We start from the raw sequence: 22,500 nt of genomic DNA, 5'->3' as shown, positions 1-22,500 counted from the left end.
CGCTGCCTATGCTTGCCTTTGCTCCTGAACTCCGTTCGACAGAAGTGGGACGGCTCACTCTTGATTACGACTGGGCGTCGACACCGCTCGGGCCTATGTATGCCTGACCTCAGTCACTCAGGTCTGTTGTGTCCATAATGATCTTGAATCCGTCACAATCGTGCGTAGCTTCGCTCCTTCCAGCCATGTGAAATTCGTTAACCAGCTCATAGATGTATTTTCTAGGGTTCGGAGCGCATACTTCTCTATAATGAAGTATGGGCCAAGGGATCTGCCTCGAAACATCCTTTTATGCTTGGAAACACGCAAGGTTAGCCTTTAGCGAGATTTCGGAAACTTTCTCAAAACACTTCGACGCAGTCTATCAAGGACAACCAGTCAGCAGAACGGATGACTTGCTTTTCTTTGACTCCAAACCCAGACAGGAGCTTGCGCGTGGTTCAGTGCTGGCTGAAGATGATTTCACGCCCGATGTTGTCGAAACCTACTACACGTGGTCCTATATTCCCGTGGAAGTCGAGGATGGAACCGTAGGAGGCATAGTGAACAAATGGGTTTCTTTTATGGATACGTTTTTCATTTGAGCCACTGACTACAATTAGTCGTATGGAAACCACGGACAAGGTGCTTTCGGAGCGCCGTATGAAGGCTGTCCGGGCTCTAGCAGAACGCTGTGCTCCAGCCAGAACCTCTCGTGATGTTTGGAAGGCTGTCTTAGATGCGTTGGAAGGGAATGCTGCTGATTTTCCTTATGTTCTATGCTACACCGATCAGACAACATCGACTGACGGCGCTTCAAGCTCCTCAGAGGTAGACACAAACTCCGAACAAACCAACAGTGACTTTCTGCTCGCACCTGATGTTACTCACCTCAAACTCGTTGGGTCGATTGGTATTGAGCCTGGGCATCCTATAGCCTCCCCCAAGTGGTGGAGCTTTCTTCCTCTAAGTCCCAGCAAGGTCATTAACCCTTTGCCGAAGCATGTGTCGGCTGCAACTCCCTTAGGGCACAAAATCCTTGTCCACAGCTATTCCAATGCAGAGGATGAGAGGATCCTATACGCGATGCAGTCCTGGTGCCATTGTGTACATCTTATGATTGCGCACCCATGGGTTTGATGGTTTCGTACATTAAGTTGACCAGTATCTGGCAGAACCTATAATTAATCGAGGCGTCCGTCACTTATATACTTCTCGTCTAGAACAAAACTTGGGCTTACCTAGTGGGATCCGCGATGATACAGGTTTCTCTCTCGATATCATCACGGATGGTCAATCTTAAATCGATGGACTGCGCTGCAGCTTGCACGGAGTATATGTCCAACGTAGCCTGATTAAACCGTTGAAGACACTCGCGAGCGAAGTGTAAGGAACTGCCCACCTGAAGTTCCTCCAGTAGGTGAAACGTGGTAGGATTACGCTTAAAAGATTGCTATATAGTCGAGAAGCGGCAAGGATATCATTTTAACATACGCGACTCGTTAGATCGAGCAAATCAGCTCCGGAAAATATAGCGTACGCGGCGATGATCGTTTGATGACGGGCACAAAGCGCAACGGAAGAGACCGCGTGATTCGTATCTTTGAGTTCAACGTTGCTCTCCTCGAACTGCAGATAGCCTGTTAGGGAAGCCAACCCGCTATAAGATGAAGTACGAACCAATTTATCAGCATCATGATTGCTATTCATGCTCTGTAATGTATCTAGGATATCCTGCAGTCGAGCAATAGAACTCCTTGTATGGATATTAGCTTATGAGATGGTTCGAAGCATAAGATACGCACGAGAGAAGTTCCGCGCTTTGTACAATAGCGCTCAGCGGATTTCGCAATTCATGTGACACAATGTCAATGAATGTTTCTTGTAACAGAGTTAATAAGTCAAATGGTAGAAAATTTTTAAAATGATACATGCCTGCAGTCATCGTCGTCGAACTGCCTGGTCCGCTTTCGCACGCTCTTCACTCAGTTGCTCAGTAGCCACCCGCCGCTGCTCCGTCTGATCTGTCAGTGTACCAACTATACCTGGGTTAGCTAGAGGCCGATTCAAAAGCGATACGCATACGTAGCCGTCCATCACTGAGCGCTATAACCTCAACAAAGGCGTTCTTCCCGTTTTCAAATCTAGAGAAAAGATTTAGAATTGAAGAAAAAAAAATCAAGTTAAAAAGAGTCTTACACAGCATCAAACTGGACCGGTTCTCCATTAATCATGGGAGCATCGAGACAAGCCCTGGTAGCCGCCTCTTGAAGTTCCGGCGCCAATCTAGTGCATTTATTTCAGAAAGATGCTACGGCTTGAGTAAATCAGTAACGAACCGGTCTATGATGCATTTTAATGGCAAAGGCAGAGTCCGAGGCTAACAAGTGAGTGTAAAAAATTGCTCGTTCTGTCAAGAAACAGTGAGCATGATGGTCGGAGTCCGCAGTGAGAAGCCAATCTCACAGCATAAGTAATCAAACCATGATCCACATCTTCTGTTTCAAAGATGGCCACAGACGATAGTTCACTCATGCGCTGGTAGCGCTGCTGCGTCACCTTGAGCTCAAAGGTCCGATCTCGTACTTGTTTCTCGAGTTCGTGCCTCTGTTTCAGCACATGGAGTCGGTTTCTAACGCGGTTAAGCAACTCGGACGAGATGAACGGCTACATAGGGTTATACTTCAGTTATTGGGGTTCGCATGACAAAGACTGTTCAACTAACTTTCAGTAGGAAATCCACAGCGCCCCTAAATACACTATCGGGTCGATCCTCAGACCCAGTACTTGCGCTGAGGACTATGACAAGGATAGCCTGAATATCAGGATCTGGGTCCTCAGCTAATTTCTGAGGCAATTCAGTTCCGGTCATCCGTTGCACTGGCCGGGCAGTGAGAATGATGGCGATGAAGCAACAGACAAAACAAACTAACTCATGATGTCAGTCACTATGAGATCTGGCCGCTCCTGCGTATGAATATAATCAAGTGCAGCCTGACCGTCAGAGACATCGACAACATCTTGAACAGCGTTCAGGAGAATCGACTTTATGTAAGATCGAGCATCCTACAAAAGCCAATGAGAATAAACCAAGCCAATGCCAACATTCGTAAATATCCTACAGCATTGTCCTCCGCCAATAGAACAGTGAACCGTTCGGATCCCATAATGACATCCGTTGAAGAGGCATGACTCAACTGCGACGACGTATCTGAGTCTTCGCCCAACCAAGCTGCCGCTTCTTCGACAATACCGGCTGCATATGAGCCAGTTCCAGCGAGTGCCATATCAAAGTCGTGGTCGACATCTTTCTCCCGTAGATGGCCACATCCAAGCGGTATTCTTACAGTAAAAACGCTGCCATGACCCTTTATGCTCTGGACGATGATCATGCCTTGATGAATCTTGACTAGCTCATTGGTCAGGGCAAGGCCGATTCCAGTTCCTGATCCAAGAGCATGAAATGATATGGTATATATATTATTTTTGTTTGTGCTCACCTTCAATAGTTCTTCCATCCGAAGACTCTACGGGATGAAATCGCAAAAGGATTTTATCCAACTGATCTTCCGGGATGCCACAGCCCGTATCTTGGACACTCAAAATGACTTCGGAAGACGTGTATGTAAGGTCGAGGCGAATGCGTCTAGGATCATGTCGTAACTCTTGAGATAGGTCTTTGACTGTATTTATAGCACTCAGCCCGATTTCGTGTATTTCACAGCGTTCGACAAAAGATTGAAAACAATTTTTTGTCACATTCCAAGGTCAACGTATGCAATACGCTCATCAGCACTGTTGTCGCATGTGATGTTGTAATCTGATGGGAAATCAGCCAATGCGTTCCAAATAAACTAACATACGCACCGATCCCTGCTTTTTCAACAGCAGACCGAAACAGAGAAGCCATATCAGCTGTTGCTGGACCTAACCTGACCGGACAAAAGCGCGCCTAAGAGAAATATTCAGCGATTCTGTTTGACAGCGTAAATGGAACGAATTACATGCAATCTCCTTGCCTCGGCGCTAGAGAACAGCATGAGCGAATTGACTAGCCGAGGTAATCGTCCGCTAGCGCGGTATATTAGCTTGAATCGAGTTCTGTTGACAGCCTTGAGAGCATCATGACATGGCCCGTGAATGAGAGTGAGAGGACTATGACACGACAGATTAGCGGCATATGACACTCAGCTAAAAACCAACGGACGCTCGTAATTCATGAGAGACGTTCTGAAAGAGAATGTCGTTTTCGCTAGATCAAGAGCACGCAGCTCGTCGACCCGCTGAATCCCTTGCTCAAAGATTTGCGTAGCTGGGAGGGCCGCGCCCGAATTTCTGACAATTGTGTAATGAAAACCAGAGTAGTTGTCGTCGTACTGGCCGCGGGGTAAGGAGGTCTGGAAGTATTGGTCTAGGTGGGCATGTGCGATAGTTCAAAGACACCCACCCGGTGCTCAAAGAGGTGCATTTAGGCATGTGCTTGTGCAAGAAGGAAGACGTGCCGTTTCATTTCTTCATTGAGGTGAGGAAGGCCCCTGACGCTCCATCTACTGGTGCTATCAGTCCGAGACAGATTGCAGCAACAAGGGCTCTGCCGGGAACCTTGAGCAATGTTGCACTCAATGGGACTGCAGGCATGAGGAGGTTGGCAGAGATTATTGAGAGCATTGAAATGGAGGGTATACCACGTTGATTAATTGTTCCGTTTGCATTTTCATTCTGGGTTTCAGGCTATTTGGCGGCTTACATTTGGTGTATATTTTGAATCTTGTCATTCGCTTATTGACATGGAGGGAAGGCCACGCCGATCCATACTTTCAATTTTTGTGCTTGCAACTTTGTTTGGTTTCAGAGAGTACTGCATAGGTACCGTACCGTGTACATTTTATCATCCTTTGTAAATGTACAAATACAGCTATACGACATTGTAGGACATCGCGCGCGCAATTCCTTTTGACTAAGAAGTTTGCGTGGACTTTCATCAGATAGGCAAGCAAGACGCATTCAATTGACAAAGGCTAAGTGCTGCATATAATGGTGGCCTGGGTTAATTGATTTTTAATCACACAACACGCAATCGAGGAGGTAAACCACCGCCTTCCTCTGAAACCCAGTCAGGTATGTGCTACAGAAGGGGAAAAATGAAACATACCGAAGCGAGCTATAGCCATCGTATTCCAAATTTTGGACGACGAATGTCCGTTCGACACCGCGGTCGCAATTAAACCCTGTTACTACTCAGTAAAGAAAGAGAGATATAAAATGAGCAGGCGCACACCGAGTGTTCCACACGGCGACAGCCTCGTAAGCTGTAACCGGTGCTAACTAGCTACCAAAGGGTTTGATAAAGGAACAGATGAGAGAATAGATACTTACCGTGAAACGCTGGTTCGCTACAACGATCAAGTGTGACCCCGATCTGAGAGATGTTCAGCTTTCACCAAGTAGATTGAAACGAAAGAGAAGAACGCACCGAGGGAGTTCCACGTTTGTGGTTGCTGAAGAGCAAGAAAAAGGTCCGCGGTAGTAGATCAATGTCAACTTTAGGGCAGGCAAGGAAAAGGTCGGCCCACCGGCCGCACGGACACTTTTCATAGAGGCACAATCCCAGTTCACGCATATTCATTTCTTACCATTATAGAAATCACTTCAGAATGTCGAAATTGACTCAAAGCAGTATTCAGTGACATTTTCTTGTCTATACATGCCAAGTACGCTACTTCAAATCTTCGGCCTGTGGTATTTGATTTTCAGAACTTCACCTACCTGAAAATATGTGGTGATTATTAGCGCTCACACTGACGAACTCACAGAAACGTAAAAAAACGTACGCATGCAGGTGCGGGTCGACGACGTTGCGTCGAAATTCCGTGTCTGTATGGTAAGGAACATCGTCGAACCAAGTGACGGAGGTACTAACTTACGTAAAGCACGCGGAACCTATGCAACCAGCGATCTGATGGTGCTCTGAGTCTTGAACGATAACTGCAAGTAATGGAAAGCCCACAGCTGGTGCTCGATGTCATCCGGAGGAAGACACCTAAGACCAAAACTGTATAATGCGCTAGTCAAACGATGATGATAGTGATAAATTTGCTGTACCACTTACCTTTGGCCCGATACAACGATCTCGACGATCTGAAGTAGAATTGTTATTCCATGTATGGGGTAGACGGTCAGAGAATATGTACATACCGAGGGGACCTATCCACTGCTATGAACGTTGTAGTCAGATGAGCATCTTGCGTGGGAGGATCCAGAATGTGGGAACTTGAGGGCAAGCTTCGGTCGAGGACCTTCTGAGCGCATATGGTAGCGTTTGTTGATGTGAATTCACGAACAACTTCGGACAGAAATTGTGCAACATGGCTCTACATGATTTGGCCGCTAAGACTGGGAAAACGATGCCAAAAGTTGGAGACAAACAACAACAGCGGCTTATTGATGGACGGCCAGACACAGGAACACAGGCATCCTCAGCAAACCAAAGAAAGCGTGGTCATGAGGCAAGTACCCAAATTGTAAAGGCTACGTAGTTTCGGTATCGAAACCTTCCGCACAACCATTCATAACGGGTTTATCACTGGAACCCGGCGCACTGTACATAGCCCATACAAATTGTGAGTTTCTTGGGCATGTTGCGCAGCTGGTAAGTTGAATTGGACCCAGTGATGGTAGATATTCCAGAATCAATGTCTCTTCAACAAGTTTCCCTTACCTGCCACGGAGCGGTGGAAGCGGCCCCAATAAGAAGTTTTGCCTTAATCGCACCACTGTATGAAGCATATTCTGCATTTCCTCAGTAGCTACAAAATTGACGATAGCTTTAAACGGGGCATGCCGCTTCAAAGATGGCCTGGGTTACTTCATTTTCAATAACTCGCGATGTTCTGAGAAAAGTATGAACATTGTGTGCCAAACAGAAAAGAACGGAACCCACATCGCGTGCTGATCACAGCGGCATGAAGACGCTGGGATTTACTATATCATGGTCGGTGCGCGCCGGCATGCTTCCTCCAAATATCAGCTTCATTATGAGTGACAAAAAAGCAGCAACACGCACATAAACTTACAACACCGCAGTGTTGAAGGCTTGCTTACCAGAATGATACCGCGACCGGTCGCGGGAACTGAAGAAGGGATGAACATTGATGGTGGGTAGAATTTGGTTAAGTCTCACATCCTGGTTCTCAACTTACGGCACCATCGGTGTTTTCACAACAATGAATGTCGAAGTTAATGAGGTCCCTGAAAGAGCTCTGGGTGACACAGCAACCTGATTGTCCCAGAGTAAGTAGAGTAGCGAATGAACGAACGAACATGACGTACTCTAAGGACTTGATATGAGTTCAATCCTTTCGGCCAAAAAAGATTAAGGACATTGTGACTAGAATAAGTATCACAGGATGCAGCACGCTGTACGGGATTACATAAGAAACATGATACATACGCACGAAGAAAGACGTACAATCCTAACTTCAGAATCGACGACTCCTCCATATGCAGTAAGGTCGAAGATATTTGTACAACAATCGAGATATTGAGATCTGAAGACCGCAGACCATTAGCTGACCCAAAGAAAATGGGGAATCCATGCGCACCGAGGGGCAAAATATAGCCATGATGATCTGGGGTAATTGATTTATTACTCACAAGCCGCTGCTATTAACGCAATGTTCTGGAATAACAATGATCAAATTGAATACTTTGACCGGTGACAAGTACTTACAAGAGCAGGCTCATGCAATGGCTCAATGATCCTGTGAGCAGACCAGCAGTGAGATTCGGATGCGAGAGACCAAAGAATAAAATGCGGCACCTTCATGGTTCACAGGGCCTCTGACGACAACAGTGGTAATACCCATGAAGTCGTTACTTCCCCATTGATGTGTATACCCTGCAAGTCATGTTGTCAGCACGGACCTCTTCGTGGGGAGAAGGCACTCACAAAGGGACTGTATGTGTACACAGCTTTTGTCTGAGCTGAGCACATTCCATCACCGAGAATACATCAGTCTGACAGAGTACATTAGTACTTGGGACAGCAGAGAGGAGCACGTTCACACATTCTGGTAATCATGTCATCAGTGTTTGGGCTGCACGATGACTGAGCACAGACCACGTCTGGTCCTGCATACAACGACCTAGTCGGTCTGGTATCATGCAACACCATTAGCTGGGCATCAAGAGAGAAATTGCGTCTGCTTACCGAGGGGGGGTATCCAGATGATGGATGTTCGCCAGAGAGAGACAGAAAAGGCGTGACGCGATTACGATCACTGTCACTTGAGGGCCGGATTAAAGGGATTGCATCGTGCAGCATACCACCACCATCTTCATACCCTTACATTTCGATACCCTTCATTCAATACCCTTTTCTTCATGAATTAGACTTCTCCAAACATGGCCAAGAAGAGTCTCAAAAAACTGAAGGAATACCCCGTGCCTACGGATCGACACGCCCTCATCATTGTCAATCCCTGGGGTGTTCCTACGGGAGGCTTCACCCGATGTAGCCCGCAACAATGGCGGGGCTTCCATAACAACCTGGCAAGCTGGGTAGAATGTGCCTGCGGGATCTCGCCTACTGGAATGTGGAGAACGTCGGAGGGAGGCCGGGAGCAGGTCCTTGTAGACATGCCATTTGGCGGTAATGCGCTCACCACCATCATCCCTGGTACCAACGACAGACAGTTGACTGAGCTTGGTCGCCGCCTGCTGGGCGCACATCATGCATCTCGTTTCTTTCGGTGTCCAAGGGCCATTGATGCTTGGCAAGGCCACGTCGTGTCCGTATATGAATATGACTGGAAGACGTGGGGTGATCCAGATCAAAGTGCGCTTTTTCGCCCTTCTTTCCCTATCTTCTCTTGACATTTCCGTCTGTAGAGTTCGACCATTTTATCCAAGATACCCCAACACTGACGGACGAATTTGTATGTCGGCGCGGAGATAGCTACCCTCTCCCTGACGCACCGCTGTCGAGGACGGCCAGGTGGTCTCTGAGACTTCCATCTACTGATGCGTGGGGAACAGCTGCACCGGTAAACGCGTTTTGCAATGACGCGCCTGTAGTGGTGACATCAACATCTCTTCCTCAATTTTCCCTAGTGGCCTCACCATCGCCTACGCCGGAACCCAGGATCAAACGCGATCCATACGAGGAAGAAGACGAGCTGATGCAACACGTCAAACATGAAATAGAAGGCTCTCCTGTCAAGTTCGAGGATCCGGTTAATGGTATGCACTTCAAAGAGGAGGATAATGTCTCCCAGACGAGGATCAAAAGGGATCCCTATGAAGAGGAGGACGAGCAGATGGATGAGGTCCGTGATTTGGAACGTAGTCGTGAATTAGAGGAAAAACGACGCGTAGAGCGATGGCAGCCTTATGAGACACCTCTGTTACCCGAGATGCGCCAACAAGACGAGGAACCCATACGCGTCAAACAAGAAAGTGGAGTCCCGGGTCGTAAGTGTTTTTATATACAATTTAATCATTGGCGATGAAAGTTTTTACCACATTCTATGAAGAAGTCCCTGGGAGAAGAGTAGACTTGCCGTGCGCAAAGCAGGAAGAGCAATCCCGGTGTATGCCTCCCGTTTTTTGAGAAATTGCCAAACTGACAAGCTACAGTACTGGACAACGAGGAAGCAAGCCGGAGAATCTTGGCTGATCTCTTGAGGATCCAAAGAGAGGAAACGGAGCGGCGTGAAGCCCAGTCAAGCCAGGCTCTGCAACAAGTCAAGCTTGAACGTACGTATCTAATGTTGCCGCTATTATTGGTGATGACTTACATTTGCGTGCAGCTGTAGACAATGAGTTGGTGCCTAAAGGCGCAGGTCGAAGTTCGCCTGGTTGGTTTCAAACAGACGACATATGACTGATTTTCATCGTAGGTTGCGAGGAACAAGAATTCCGGCGGGAAAGGGAACGAAGCCAAACACTTCCTTCGAATCCATTGCCATCGCGAGTTAAGCAAGAACCGGACGACGGTCGGCGAAGCATGACGCGAGCTCCTCTGACTTCGCAAGTTGATGATTTCTTAAGTTCGTGTCTACCCGGAAAGAGAGAGGAGACGGACCAGCGACGCCGCATCGATGATGACACAGCAAGATGGGGAGACTGGGAGCGCCAAAGACTGATTGGAGACAGATACGAGCGCCAGCGAGACTGCCGTGTTGATGATATTCAAAGGAGAAATAATGAACAGCGCAGAGAGGGTGAGAGACGACATGACAAGGATAGGCGGCGTGACGAGTATAGACCAACGGTCTCGGTCAAACGCGAACCAGTAGATCAGTCCTTCAACGATGACAGAACGAGAGACCCACGAAGAGCTTACGGTCGGCATTTATATATTTCCTCGGTCAGTTTCCTGAGCAGCGTGATTAGGGGCAACTGTTAATCCGCGGATCAGAATTAAGAGAGAGATGGATGAAGGTTCTGGTATGTTCAACCGTTATACATTTGTGCTTCTGACGTTTACGTTCGAGCAGCTCCAAGTTTAAGTGGGCGGTCGGACCAGTGGAAACGCGTAAAGAGGGAAGGGTGAACTTGACACGGCCGTAAAGTGTATTCACCATGCTTATTGTATAAAATATGAGTGTATCCACGCGTAACTGATTATATATATATGTAGGAATAATGTACATCTGCAAGGTCTGGATCCATCTGATGGTTTGATGCTTTATTCCCGTCTCATGTCCTCATGCGCTCAAGACCAGAAGTATCACAATCGGCAGAAATGCGTACTCCAATCACTAATGGTGAATAACCCTTGCATATCGCAGCGCGTTATCAATCATCAGATTGTGCTCGACGACCACGAATTTTTTTGCTAAGCGTGCTCTCGCTGACATGCCCGACTTATCATTTTATCCTAATGGGAGACACCTCCGAGAAACAAGAGAACGAAGAAACAGGCAGAAGATACCGCTGAAAGAGACACTAGGACCGACAAGGGAGATAAAGGAAAAGGAAGAAGGCCAGCAACGCCTACGAGGGCGGGAACGACGAGGTGGTAAGTTCTAAGCTCTTCGTCCACTGTTCCTTCTTCACAGAGGTGCTATTTGTTCATCACCGGATTCTACACGTATTCATAATCCCTCGCAGCAGGACACTGTCAGTGATTTTCTTACCAAGTGACCAGATCATTTACCTCTAGGTCCCCCCAACTTGGTTACATACATTGGAGACATTGTTCAAAGCCAATATCACGGTTCCTTTTTTTTTTGGGTTGAGGCTATTGCAGAGGCGGTCCGGCGACACAGTCGCTTCCAACATGCAGCCTTGGGGAGCCTAGGATTCAAACCAAGCCGACATGTCAGTGTGCGCTTAGAAGATAGTGAACGTTAACCGCGAGGAAATGCTTTATGCACGAACAGTGTGGGACCTGGGACTTATTGTGTGGCTCTCACTTCCTCCTTCTTCCTCCTCTATGTCTATACTTACCTCGTTTACGTAGCCTTCACAATATTGTACCCACTAAAACCCCGCTCTCTTCCGTCCAGTCTAGTGGAAGGTTTTTCTCGTTCTGGACTGACCCCGACGAAGTTTTCAAAACTAGGTCCTTTGGAAGGGCCTTCTTTCCGAACCGTTTATGAGTCATCAAGCAATCAAGTTCAAGGCGTTTGTTTAATTTTCTTGCCCACAAATTTTTGATTGAATCCGATGAGAAGTTAGAGTCCTCCCTTTTGATGACCCTCTCACACCGAGCGTTCCAGATAATCATAGTTCCTATATCCACACGAGCGTCATAATTGGATAACAGTTGATAGCGTCCGCCGTTTCTGTTGAACCACGGAGATATGCCAGTATCGAAGGGATATTAGAGATATAAATCGACATTTGTGGATGGCTTGCAAAGGGCTCCCCAGTTAACTTCGTGGATGGAGCCCCTAGTCTAACTGCATTACATCTGGGGTTAGGATGGCTACCCCTCTTTCAATCGGTTGAAATAAAAACGGGTGCAATGGTCTTTACCTACAAGATATCGTGTTGAAGACTGGAATCCATGGCGCAAAAGTTGAGGTTGGTCTGCACAAATAGGTAGATTATTTAAATAAGATTATTACGCAGCCTCGATTTATGTAATAAACGGCCGACGGCCCATCGACCACCTTGTCTCTTACCGTCATGGACTCCTCTGCCTTGCTTGCTCATATTTTGTCCCAGACAAAGCAGAACATTGAATTTCTTGTCTCACAGAACAAGATTTCTTCCGGCGATGCCAGAGATATCATTGCGAAGTTGCCTCATGACCCAGCTGTAGACAATATTACCAGGTCTGCCCAGAATCTGCTAGTACGGTCGCCGCCACCACCACCGATTCCCCAGCCGTACAATCCGCCGCCTGTTACTACTGTGTCCAAGGCCAGGGCAATTTGGGGATACAACGAGGCCAGACAAGTTGCGTTCGTTCTCCTTTCACGGTTTCATTTATGAATACTCATTCGTGATAGGACCCTAACGATCTTTCATTCCGAGCTGGCGACATTATCGAAATAGTCTCAGAAGCCAATGCTGACTGGTGGACAGGACGGCGCAATGGCGTCGAAGGCTTATTTCCCTCGAATTATGTCGAGCGCTTGCCGCCAGATACTGCGATCGTTGAGAAGGCAGCGCCTTACAATCCTCCCCCAGCAGCGTCTTACAACAATGCACCGGTTTACCAGCCTCCTCTGGGACCACCTGCACCCATGGGATACGGCCCTCCTCCCTCGCAATACAACCCTCCGTACCCTGCCTATCAGCCGCCACCGCCTCAGCCGGCTCCTACTCAGGTGACCACTCAAGTCACCGTCGAGGAGCCCAAGAAGTCCAAGTTCGGTGGGGGTGATTTGAAGAATACTGTCAGTCCTCTATCTCCGTTCATCGGTCCGGTAATACTGAACGCTGTCTAGTTGGCGCACTCTGCCGTCGGAGGTGTTGGTTTTGGAGCAGGTCTGCTGTCAATTTTACAATCGTTTCTTCGATGCTGATCCCTTCCAGGTTCCGCTGTTGGCAGTGGAATAATCAACGCTATCTTCTAAACGCAAATGTATCTTTCACATCTTTGATATGGACTGTCACACTGATCTAGCTACGAATTCAATCTCGGGAGTTTGTCGTATCATCCTTCTCTATCACACATTTCAGTCATCAGTCATTAATCAATTGTAACGTTTGGGTATAGATAGCCACAAGCGGATTACCACGCTCTTACAGTGAGTGCATCAAGGCATAATTGTAACCCTGTCTAACATTCTCTTATCCAAGACTATACACATTGCATTTGTAATTCAAAGCACTCATCTGTTGCATAAGACGTTGGGTATCAACACCTGAGGTGCCTGCTGGGCGCTCGCCGACCTTTGGACTCATCAATCTTTCTGTAGATTCCGCATTATGGGAGATGAGAAGCCGCTATATTAAGGTCTCTTCCAATCCATCCCGACAAGCACACAGCAGTGTTTCTATACGTCTCTTTGAGTCAAGGAACGTGTTAACCTTGCTGCTGGACTTCCCGTCGGAGTCTATATGTATGCACTCCGACGGTTCTAAACGTGAGACCTTGTGTGAGTCGGTTCTGCGTCCAATCAATTGGTTGGTTCTGGTGAGGTAAAGAAGTCAGAAGATTTTGGGGTCGACTTATTCTCACAGGTGATCTAGCGCAGAAGCACAGGAGGGCTTGCAGTTCTATAGACGCCTGTCATGCGAACATAAGGATTCTTAATAGGCCCAATCTGTCATGCTGGACGGTTTGGAAGAAAGCGGATGTTTTTCTAGAGGCTGCGACGTTGCGAAGAACAGGTATAGCCTGAAATGCAACTATGGCTGAGAACTACATGCAGAAGGCACTGACTGTATGCTATTATAGTGTTTTTCGGATTAAATATCGTCACAGGTGCTTGCTTACTGGTAGAAACTATCTGTACACATACAATAAGTTCTTTAATGTTCCATGGTTAGAAATAAGATAATCGTCTCGGTATCATTGCAACCCCACAGGCCATTCTTTCCGCTTCCTCCATCTTCCTGTCTCGTCAAATCTGGGATTGGTAGTGTAGTTCAGTCCATCCGACAGCCCTCGTCCAACAGGGAATATCCATCCTACCCACCAATCCCCCATCACATCTTCCCAGCCTTTTCTTCCTGAACCTAACCACCACAAGTTACCTTCTCTTCCTATCCGTCCCCACTCTGCGTCCCACAAACGTTGCACACGGATTTTCTCACTATAAAGGCAACATGTTAGAAGGCCGGCCGGGCGGAACGTATGGAAATATCACATGAACCCGCAGAGACCAAAAGCATCGTTGAGTATATGCCCTTCGCGTTCCTTCATGCTTCGGTCATACATGGCTTCAACTGTAGTCTGTGAAAGATACAGAAGCCGGACGTGCGTAACAAACAGCGTTGCAGAAAAAATGAAGAAAAGAGCGCTCCTATATAATAAACTTTAACACACGCACGCGCGAATAAACGGGGAACTGACAGCGCAATGGCAACTATCTGTTGAGCGTCTAAGTCGCCGCCTGGGGCTTTAGCGGCTCGTATAGTATACGTCAGCAGAGTGGCGAAGGTATATGCAGTGAATACAGCAGTAGCCTGATTGAAATTGATGAAGAACTTGTGATTTCGCGCGCCGACGCACTGACCAATCCCTACAGTAAGTTAGCATGTTAACAAAATAAGTAACCTACTCGTACATGGGCAATGATGATCGTACTTGAGCACGCACTGTTCATCTTGGGTAAGAATTCGTGGTAAGTAGGTGATCGAGAAGGACATACGGTGCCGCAAGCGCTGCAGTGGTGCGCTCGGTATGGCTTTATCAGTTCGTCCCTAGTACAGTAGCGATACGCGGGTAAGAGAACTGGATTCGTAGGTGGTCGTCGTTCAATATGCATCATGGACATTCGTATCCGGAAATCGAGGTCTTTATCTTCCGCCCAGTTACCGTCAGTTTGGGGAGGTGGCGATGTAGATGCCAGGACAGGCGAGGAATTCATAGCATAGTTATTATACGTTACACCTTCGTGAGTTTCGTTGCTGTCATGAAGAGGTCTTGGATTGTGTATCGACATCTCTTCGTAAGACGGGCCTCCAATGCTACCGTCTCCTATCCTGGCTGGGTTGCCCATCGCTCCGGACTCAACGTCTGTATTGGGTCCAGTGAGCGAAGGTGGGGGACGGATGGGTGGCACAAAGGGTATCTGTGGCAACGGCGGTGGTTGGGGTGATCTTGGAACATGCTACAGCACAGCGACGCCGTCAGTGACGAAGAAACCCAGTAATAAGATGTACTGACATCACGGGCATATCCTGGAGATACAACTACAACCTACAACCTTGCTCTATGGTCAAATTCGACAAAAATTGACACCCGTGACACACCATGATGTACGCCCACAGCATCCAGAAGTACAATGGGCAGAATACCACCAGCATCACGACTGCAGAAACTGAGAAAAATCAAATAGCATATAAAATAGGGCGTACTGGAGGCCCCTCTACTGATGAACGCGTGCTCCCGCCGTATACCGGGAACGCAAAACCTCGCAATGTAAACATATGCACCATATATCATGATAGCGGCCGTGATGAATACCATGAGCTTGAGGACAATCCATGGCTGTTGCTTAGCCCGCCTTGCTGCCCGCTTTTCCCTGGTCTGGTACTTTGCATCCTCGACGATACGGCAAATGGGAGACATGCGAGTCCATATGACAAAAGTCCGACGTTTGGTTCAGTTTCGTCGGAGGCCGGCCCGATGCTGTGGCGCAAACGCGGACCCGCAAATCAGCCAGCCCAGTTTCCCATGAAAAAGTAGTCCCAGTCTTGTAATATGGTGTCAACTCTATCACATTACTTATGTGGATACACTGAGGCTACATGAACCCACTACCTTCATATAATTTACGGTTTAATGGCCTACTTACGTCTGGTGTTCATCTAACAAAACTGCCAAAACTGATCTTCAAACAGGTAATCCAAAAATTCGTTTCACCTTTTGTACCTCCGCCTCGTCTCCAGTGTTCTATGATAATGATACATGCCGTTAATGCTTGGTAACCGGCGCGAGATAAGTGCGCAACTCACCTTAGTCAGATCGTCGCTAATCTTCACACAAGGCTTGCCGTCAACAGAAGCAAGTTTGATGACCATATTTATCGCCCTGCTCTTCTCCTTTCCGCCGCTTGAAGCCTTGACAAAGTCATTGCTTAGGAAAGTCCCTATTCCAAACGAGGCTGCATCCAGAATTTATGAAAACGGGTCCAATTAAAAGAGACGGAAAAGCTACCTTTAAACCCGATCTCCTCCGACTGCTTTTGCAGTTTGAGCGCCTTGTCAATATCAAGCGCGTCCGAAAAGGTAATGGTCTTCGTGCGATGGTCGATACCCATTTTTTCGTACACTGCTTTAGCACGCAGAGAGAAGGTAAAAGGATCACCGGAGTCTTGTCGAAGGCCCGTCCATCGACCAGCAAGATCTGGGACTTTTACAAAACTCTGAGATGACTGAATAAGTTACCATTATGCTCAAAAGAAAAAATGGCTCACGTCGAAGAAGGCACCAGTCGAGAACGTATCCGTCAACGCAATGAGCGCTTTGGAATTGGGAAAGGTTTGCTCCCAGAGTTCCAAGGCCAGGGAGTTAGCTGTTTCATATCCCTTCAGGGCAGCAACCTGTAGTAGAATATTAGTCTCGTTCCACACAGTACAGCAAAAAGACTAACCCCCATGAACCACTCGCTAAATGTTGCGGTTAATCTTAGAGGAGAACAACAAGCCGAAGATAGGCATACTGCGCAATTGTTCCCATTGGCGCCACACCGTATTTGTGTGCCAAGTGAACCTGCAACGTGCATATGGTCAACCAAGGCTATCAATGATCCGGATAACTGCAGTGGGCACACATTACTGGTTCCCATCAACCGTCCCTTGCCCTGCACCTCGCCAGAAGCACGTACCAACGCACTTACCATGATATCTTGCGCGTGAAAAGTTCGCCTGCGTCTGGTGCCGAACTCCATATACACACAGCCACCTTCCTGAAGAGCCTTGGCTTTGCTGTACGCGATCTCTAACATCAGTAACCTTCAGCACCAGATCTTATCAAGGATAGCATCCATACTCACCGTCTTGTCTATCGTAGTTCCAGTCTTCTTCTATCGTGTTGTAGTACGTCTCGCTTATGCAAGCTAGGATAGGAACCTCCCAAAGAATGGTTTCAACCCACGGGCCAGACATGACAACATCAATAGTCCCTTGCTCACTGTTCTCTGCAGAGGGCACAAAGGTTATTTGTACTTGCTCAGGCTTGAAACGGTACGCCGAGAGATAGTCTATGTATGCAGGGGTGAAGTAGGAGCAAGCAGACTGAAGCCAGTCACGCTCGTCCGGCTGTAGAGTGATGCCGGTGAAATCTAGCTGGCATGAATGAAATCATAAGGAACTGCCATGATTGGGGGTACCCACGAGATATGACCCCTTTGAGAACGTCGACAAAGTGAGGCGTGAAGGATATTTGTTTATCGCGTAGAGTAAATTTGTATACTGCTGGAATCATCGGAAAATGGTCCAGCACAGCAGCTTGCATGGTCAGCTATATTTCCAGTCAATTCGAGCTAGCCTCGGCTGCAGACTGTGGCGACACGAACTTTGTAGAGATCCGTGTCGAGAATCGACATTGGCACTTGGATATCAGCCGGTTCCATAATAATATCTAGATGGTGGTAAGTGGAAAGGAAGGAAAGAGATGAATACTGCGAGTCGGATAAACTTATTAGGGGCTATTCTTGGTCACTTACGTCTGAACTCAAACGCGCCTGTCACAGATCCGTGTCTGTTCCGCGCCGTCACCTGAGGCAGAAAAACCAAGCATGGTCCGTGTCTTCTTTCTGTCTTTTTACAAAAAAAAATTTATCCCTTACTTTAATGCAGAGTTCGCGTATCGAAATACTCAACGAAGGCGGATTTCGCTCCGACGGACGGCGACAGTACGAGTTGCGTGACATCACTATAGACATGTCCCAGCAGGGCACAGCAGATGGGTCTGCCATCATTACCCATGGCCTGACTCAGGTACTCGTATCGGTATTTGGCCCACGAGAGGCCAAAATGCGGTCGCAAACTTTGTACGACAGGGCCAACATCAATGTCGAAGTCAGTATTGCCTCCTTCAGCACGGGGGAACGGAGGAAGCGCTCTCGCGGTGACAAGTGAGTAGGGGGGGAGTCCTGGTGAGCACCTAATATTTATCGTTGCTTTTTTCCACCCCTTTATAGACGAATACTCGAGATGGCGGCGACCATCAAGTCGACGTTCGAGCCTGTTGTGCAGACAAATCTCTATCCACGGTCGCAGATCGATATCTTTGTGCAGGTTCTACAACAGGATGGGGGTCTACTACAGGCCTGTATCAATGCTACAATGCTTGCTCTCGCCAGCGCTGGCATCTCATTGCTCGATTTTGTCAGCGCTGTGACAGGCGGCGTGCATTCGACTTCACCTATGCTCGACCTCACGGCGCTTGAAGAAAACGACATTCCCCACGTCACCGTTGCAGTCATGCCGAGGACAGGCAAGGTGACACTCATCACAATGGAGACACGGCTCCATGTTGATCGCTTCGAAGAAATTTTCAAGTTGGCGTGCGAAGCTGGCAAGGTTATTCATGGAGAGATGCGAGCTGCCATACGGTTACGGACCGGTATGCTAATCTCGGCGATGCAGTCGGTCTCACAAAATGCGGGGGAGAAGGAAGATGAGCAGATGTATGAGTATTGAGACCATTTCTTTCAAAGCCAGTATCACGGGAATCTTGAAATCCGGAAGACTTTTTTGTTTGCTGTTCAAAGGCCCTAGTGCTCCAGTCATCTGGTCAACGCCCCAGCTCTGGGCTCAGCCACCATCGCTAGAATTTGTTACCCCGCATTCTGCCCTGCGAGACCTCCCGATGAATGACATGAAGATTCAAAATTTCCCCCTGATTTTTCATTCTAGAGCTCACAACATATTTCATCAATACGGAACATGATGCATCTTGATACAGATGCATTCCATTTGCAGCAAAATAATTGTACACTACGACTTCGAATGTCGCGTCCGTGTGTACCACCTTGTACGACCCTCCATCATGAGATGGGCCTAATACACAGCGACTTGATCGCAGCCAATCGGGCCGCATGGAAGAAACATAAGAGGGCAGGCACCTAAAGGTGCGACCTTGGCGGGTATTGTGCGTGAGCGCCGCATCGTAAGAATCGGCTGATGGTGTGGATGCTACGAGTTCGGAAAATTACTACTGTCGCACGGCCTCTTTACGTCTGAAACAAGCAAGCCACTTGTCGCCCTTGTTCCGTTCGACCTTTTTGCCTTCCTCCGTGCTAGTGTATACGGCATCCACAATGGGGCCCTTGCCCTCGGCTCGGAGTATCTCTTCATCAACCGGCTCAAACAGCGGAAATGCCTCGAGGTGAGACTTCATCCACTCGTGGAGATCCTTTACGTCGGTAATGGTATACACGATGCCGCCCGGACGAAGCACGTAAGCATACTCGGCAAGGAGAGTGGGTGAGATGATACGCGCTTTGTGTTTCCGTGATTTGAAGTGGGGATCAGGGAACAGAAAAAAGAGCGCAGAGAGTGAATGTTTAGCAAAGTAGTTGGGCAGGAACTTCATCGCATTTGCACGGACGATGGAGACATTTTGGTAGTGGGCCGACGGCGACGACGGCTCGGCAGCAACCCTCAAGGCCTTGATACGGTCTTCAACATACTGAGAGACCTGAACACGTATTTCCAAGCCTGCAGAAGGATATCACGACGATCAGACGGCGATGCCGACGGAAATATGAATGACGAACCCAGCATGAGGGTATCGGGAAATAGAGGAGCCAGAGAGATCAGCAAGCCGCCGAAACCACAACCGACGTCGGCGAACTCTGGCACCTTGCCTGAGTGGGCAAAAGAAGGGTAATGGCTACCCCAGTCGACACTCTGGGGCGAGGTTGGATACTCTAGGGCATGGTCAGAAAATGGATTTGCGTGAGCGCGCTGCCTGTAGTATCTTTTCTGGAAAAAAAAAGTAAGACAGTGTTACCGAATGCTTGGAAAACCTACCTGAGGTAAAAGTGATGTACTAGTGTCTGCAACGGGCTTTTCGCCAGTATCTGTTCGTTTCCTTTTGCCCATCGTGCTGCAGCAGAATGCAGTAAATTGGAAACCAGAGAATGACTTGGAATTTGGAATGCGACCCTATGCGACCCTTATAATCAGATCTGGCTGACAACGGGACGGATTGGCTGCGATCACGTGGAAAGGGGCATCGGAGATATTAGGAAATAATTTTTGAGAATTTAAATAGGCCGGGCAAAGCCTTGGGGATCCCCAGCTTCCTCTCCATTTGCCTCGTCACGACTTTCTCTCTTACCACCATCATGGCTCTCCAGTCTCGCTCAATATTGCAGCTTGCAAGTCCTGTATCCTTTATTTCCAAATGTTCTGGACCTTACCCCACCCCCGCAATAGTCCCGTTCCTCACTGGGTCGTACAGCAGGTGTCTCGGCCCGATTTTCGACAACGGTTCCGTCATCGAGTGCTCTCAAAGAGCGTTTGGCCCAACTCATTCCTCAAGAACAGGAAAATGCACGTATTTCTTGCTACAGTGCGACTACTTGCTGATAGTTATCATTCCAGGTGAAGCAAGCCCGACTCGAACACGGTAAAAAGTCATTTGGACCGGTAGTCGTCGACCAGCTCTACGGGTGCGCTTTCTTAACAATGTTCTGCCGCATCTTCTCACTTTTTCGTCAGAGGGATGCGTGGTCTCCCAGCCCTCATCTGGGAGGGGTCAGTGCTCGACGCTGGTACGCGCCCTTCCGTTCTTTCTTGGCTCTACCGTTACTCACCGTCCCCCTATCAGATGAGGGTATCCGCTTCCGTGGCAAAACCATTCCCGAGTGTCAAGCCCTCCTCCCCAAAGCCCCTGGTGGCTCTGAGCCCCTTCCAGAGGCCTTGTTCTGGCTTCTTCTCACTGGAGAAATCCCTACTCAGGAACAGGCCACGGATCTTTCAAAAGACTGGGCGGCGCGCGCCGCCATTCCCGAATTTGTTGAAGAGATCTTGGACAGGTGCCCCCCTACCCTCCATCCCATGAGCCAATTCAGTTTGGCTGTTACTGCCGTACGTGTCGTGTGCCTGCTTCGCCTTCAGACCCGTGATGTTACTCATCTGGAAACCATCAGCTCAATCACAACTCCGCCTTTGCCCAGGCCTATCAAAATGGTATCTCCAAGAAGGAATACTGGGGACCTACCTTTGAGGATTCTATGGACTTGCAAGTGACCTTTGCTATGAAAATCTTTCTGACGTCACTGACGGCGCCTGTAGGATCGCCAAACTTCCTAACATTGCCGGTCGAATTTACCGGAACGTCTTCGGTAAAGGCAAGCTTCCCGCAATTGATCCCGCCAAGGATTATTCTGCCAATTTAGCTACCCTTCTTGGCTTCGGGGAAAATGATGCATTTGTCGAGCTTCTTCGCTTGTACATCACTATTCACAGGTAGGCAACTCCCACATCTTTTCCAGCGTTCCTGACACGACTGTGCCTTTTTAGTGATCACGAGGGTGGAAACGTTTCTGCTCACACTGGCAAGTTAGTCGGCTCTGCTCTCTCAGATCCTTTCCTTGCCTTTGCCGCCTCTTTGAATGGTCTAGCTGGTCCTCTCCATGGTTTGGCGAACCAGGAAGTGCTTCTGTGGTTGAACAAGATGCAGGAAACCATCGGCAGGGACGCGAGTGACGATGCCGTCAAGGAGTACGTCTGGGCGACGCTGAAGGGTGGAAAGGTCGTCCCAGGCTACGGTCACGCGGTGCTCAGGAAAACCGACCCTCGATACACAGCCCAGCGTGAGTTTGCGCTTAAGCATCTCCCTGATGACCCTCTGTTCAAGCTTGTGGGCCAAATCTATGAGATCGTTCCGAACATTCTTCTCGAGGTCAGGCGCCATTTTTACATCATTTACCTGATTGATGGCTCACGGTTTCTACGTAGGCTGGAAAGGCTAAAAATCCTTGGCCCAATGTCGATGCTCACTCTGGTGCTCTCTTGACCCACTATGGCTTGACAGAAATGCAATTCTACACCGTCCTGTTCGGTGTCTCCCGTGCTTTCGGTGTTGTGGCACAGCTCATTTGGGATCGTGCCCTTGGTGCTCGTACGTCTCTTCTGTTGATGAACCTGGTGATTATATTGACCGAAGAACGTCAGCTCTGGAGCGTCCCAAGTCGTATTCGACGGAAGCCATCAAAAAAATATTTGCCGGAAAGGCTTAACTTATATTACTATGCCTTCTGGATATTTGTATTCACACTTAATATCATATACCCTATGTTTGCATATGGGGCCCTTACCTTACTCTTTGAGATGTGAACTCTACCTGTTCCCCAGACCTGGGACAAGACTGTAGGACTGTACAAATAATTATCTGTGAAAATTCTGAGGGACGGCCCGGAATTTAGCGGAAACC

General features: G+C 48.2%; 11 protein-coding genes across 11 annotated transcripts; 7 read left to right on the top strand and 4 right to left on the bottom strand.

Annotated features, from left to right (window-relative positions):
- Positions 1-564: 564 nt before the first annotated feature.
- BT62DRAFT_926676 (uncharacterized protein) lies at positions 565-1,469 on the top strand. Its single transcript, XM_043185093.1, has 3 exons — positions 565-1,157; positions 1,221-1,330; positions 1,382-1,469. The coding sequence occupies exon 1, from the start codon at positions 607-609 to the stop codon at positions 1,117-1,119; it is 513 nt and encodes a 170-aa protein (XP_043044521.1). The 5' UTR covers positions 565-606; the 3' UTR covers positions 1,120-1,157; positions 1,221-1,330; positions 1,382-1,469.
- On the bottom strand, positions 1,217-7,301 carry BT62DRAFT_1000253 (uncharacterized protein; the record flags this gene model as incomplete). The annotated part of the gene is made up of 27 exons (XM_043176632.1): positions 1,217-1,420; positions 1,474-1,608; positions 1,660-1,735; positions 1,785-1,914; positions 1,956-2,018; positions 2,065-2,123; positions 2,179-2,265; positions 2,319-2,359; positions 2,446-2,646; positions 2,705-2,859; positions 2,913-3,045; positions 3,102-3,424; positions 3,480-3,625; positions 3,739-3,799; positions 3,847-3,931; positions 3,984-4,134; positions 4,183-4,355; positions 5,048-5,082; positions 5,132-5,207; positions 5,256-5,300; positions 5,356-5,398; positions 5,453-5,477; positions 5,811-5,853; positions 5,904-6,031; positions 6,089-6,117; positions 6,175-6,350; positions 7,179-7,301. 27 exons carry the CDS (start codon positions 7,299-7,301, stop codon positions 1,217-1,219), a joined length of 2,946 nt encoding a protein of 981 aa, XP_043044520.1.
- Positions 7,302-8,142: 841 nt separating this feature from the next.
- Positions 8,143-9,611, top strand: BT62DRAFT_391400 (uncharacterized protein). The gene is made up of 2 exons (XM_043180762.1): positions 8,143-8,815; positions 8,869-9,611. The coding sequence occupies exons 1-2, from the start codon at positions 8,383-8,385 to the stop codon at positions 9,486-9,488; spliced, it is 1,053 nt and encodes a 350-aa protein (XP_043044519.1). The 5' UTR covers positions 8,143-8,382; the 3' UTR covers positions 9,489-9,611.
- A 338-nt stretch (positions 9,612-9,949) lies between these two features.
- BT62DRAFT_391311 (uncharacterized protein) lies at positions 9,950-10,611 on the top strand. Its single transcript, XM_043180760.1, has 2 exons — positions 9,950-10,428; positions 10,479-10,611. Exon 1 carries the CDS (start codon positions 9,986-9,988, stop codon positions 10,385-10,387), a length of 402 nt encoding a protein of 133 aa, XP_043044518.1. The 5' UTR covers positions 9,950-9,985; the 3' UTR covers positions 10,388-10,428; positions 10,479-10,611.
- On the top strand, positions 10,612-11,393 carry BT62DRAFT_391312 (uncharacterized protein). Its single transcript, XM_043180761.1, has 2 exons — positions 10,612-11,002; positions 11,132-11,393. Exons 1-2 carry the CDS (start codon positions 10,840-10,842, stop codon positions 11,335-11,337), a joined length of 369 nt encoding a protein of 122 aa, XP_043044517.1. The 5' UTR covers positions 10,612-10,839; the 3' UTR covers positions 11,338-11,393.
- A 662-nt stretch (positions 11,394-12,055) lies between these two features.
- BT62DRAFT_391540 (SH3-domain-containing protein) lies at positions 12,056-13,433 on the top strand. The gene is made up of 5 exons (XM_043180763.1): positions 12,056-12,390; positions 12,444-12,833; positions 12,885-12,924; positions 12,973-13,187; positions 13,240-13,433. The coding sequence occupies exons 1-4, from the start codon at positions 12,118-12,120 to the stop codon at positions 13,011-13,013; spliced, it is 744 nt and encodes a 247-aa protein (XP_043044516.1). The 5' UTR covers positions 12,056-12,117; the 3' UTR covers positions 13,014-13,187; positions 13,240-13,433.
- A 378-nt stretch (positions 13,434-13,811) lies between these two features.
- On the bottom strand, positions 13,812-15,718 carry BT62DRAFT_926669 (zf-DHHC-domain-containing protein). Its single transcript, XM_043185092.1, has 8 exons — positions 15,466-15,718; positions 15,361-15,419; positions 15,275-15,307; positions 14,757-15,218; positions 14,673-14,703; positions 14,459-14,627; positions 14,253-14,408; positions 13,812-14,198 (listed from the first exon to the last, which is right to left on the bottom strand). Exons 1-8 carry the CDS (start codon positions 15,677-15,679, stop codon positions 13,955-13,957), a joined length of 1,368 nt encoding a protein of 455 aa, XP_043044515.1. The 5' UTR covers positions 15,680-15,718; the 3' UTR covers positions 13,812-13,954.
- A 97-nt stretch (positions 15,719-15,815) lies between these two features.
- Positions 15,816-17,734, bottom strand: BT62DRAFT_926668 (nicotinate phosphoribosyltransferase). Its single transcript, XM_043185091.1, has 10 exons — positions 17,627-17,734; positions 17,445-17,571; positions 17,105-17,392; positions 16,883-17,049; positions 16,772-16,821; positions 16,703-16,718; positions 16,527-16,652; positions 16,268-16,475; positions 16,066-16,214; positions 15,816-16,003 (listed from the first exon to the last, which is right to left on the bottom strand). The coding sequence occupies exons 1-10, from the start codon at positions 17,654-17,656 to the stop codon at positions 15,944-15,946; spliced, it is 1,221 nt and encodes a 406-aa protein (XP_043044514.1). The 5' UTR covers positions 17,657-17,734; the 3' UTR covers positions 15,816-15,943.
- Positions 17,735-17,798: 64 nt separating this feature from the next.
- On the top strand, positions 17,799-18,800 carry BT62DRAFT_1071619 (uncharacterized protein). The gene is made up of 3 exons (XM_043178784.1): positions 17,799-17,851; positions 17,910-18,187; positions 18,254-18,800. Exons 1-3 carry the CDS (start codon positions 17,849-17,851, stop codon positions 18,753-18,755), a joined length of 783 nt encoding a protein of 260 aa, XP_043044513.1. The 5' UTR covers positions 17,799-17,848; the 3' UTR covers positions 18,756-18,800.
- Positions 18,801-19,269: 469 nt separating this feature from the next.
- Positions 19,270-20,162, bottom strand: BT62DRAFT_916123 (putative methyltransferase; the record flags this gene model as incomplete). The annotated part of the gene is made up of 3 exons (XM_043183977.1): positions 19,270-19,775; positions 19,835-20,042; positions 20,091-20,162. 3 exons carry the CDS (start codon positions 20,160-20,162, stop codon positions 19,270-19,272), a joined length of 786 nt encoding a protein of 261 aa, XP_043044512.1.
- A 125-nt stretch (positions 20,163-20,287) lies between these two features.
- Positions 20,288-22,388, top strand: BT62DRAFT_926665 (citrate synthase). The gene is made up of 10 exons (XM_043185090.1): positions 20,288-20,440; positions 20,499-20,615; positions 20,667-20,734; positions 20,784-20,836; positions 20,893-21,152; positions 21,215-21,306; positions 21,360-21,533; positions 21,588-21,969; positions 22,026-22,188; positions 22,242-22,388. The coding sequence occupies exons 1-10, from the start codon at positions 20,408-20,410 to the stop codon at positions 22,304-22,306; spliced, it is 1,407 nt and encodes a 468-aa protein (XP_043044511.1). The 5' UTR covers positions 20,288-20,407; the 3' UTR covers positions 22,307-22,388.
- Positions 22,389-22,500: the final 112 nt, after the last annotated feature.

This window comes from Guyanagaster necrorhizus (assembly GCF_019112545.1).
Source record: "Guyanagaster necrorhizus MCA 3950 unplaced genomic scaffold BT62scaffold_3, whole genome shotgun sequence".
NCBI lineage: Eukaryota > Fungi > Basidiomycota > Agaricomycetes > Agaricales > Physalacriaceae > Guyanagaster > Guyanagaster necrorhizus.
Note: the sequence above shows the minus strand (reverse complement) of the source record. Positions and strands in the feature narration are given on the sequence as shown.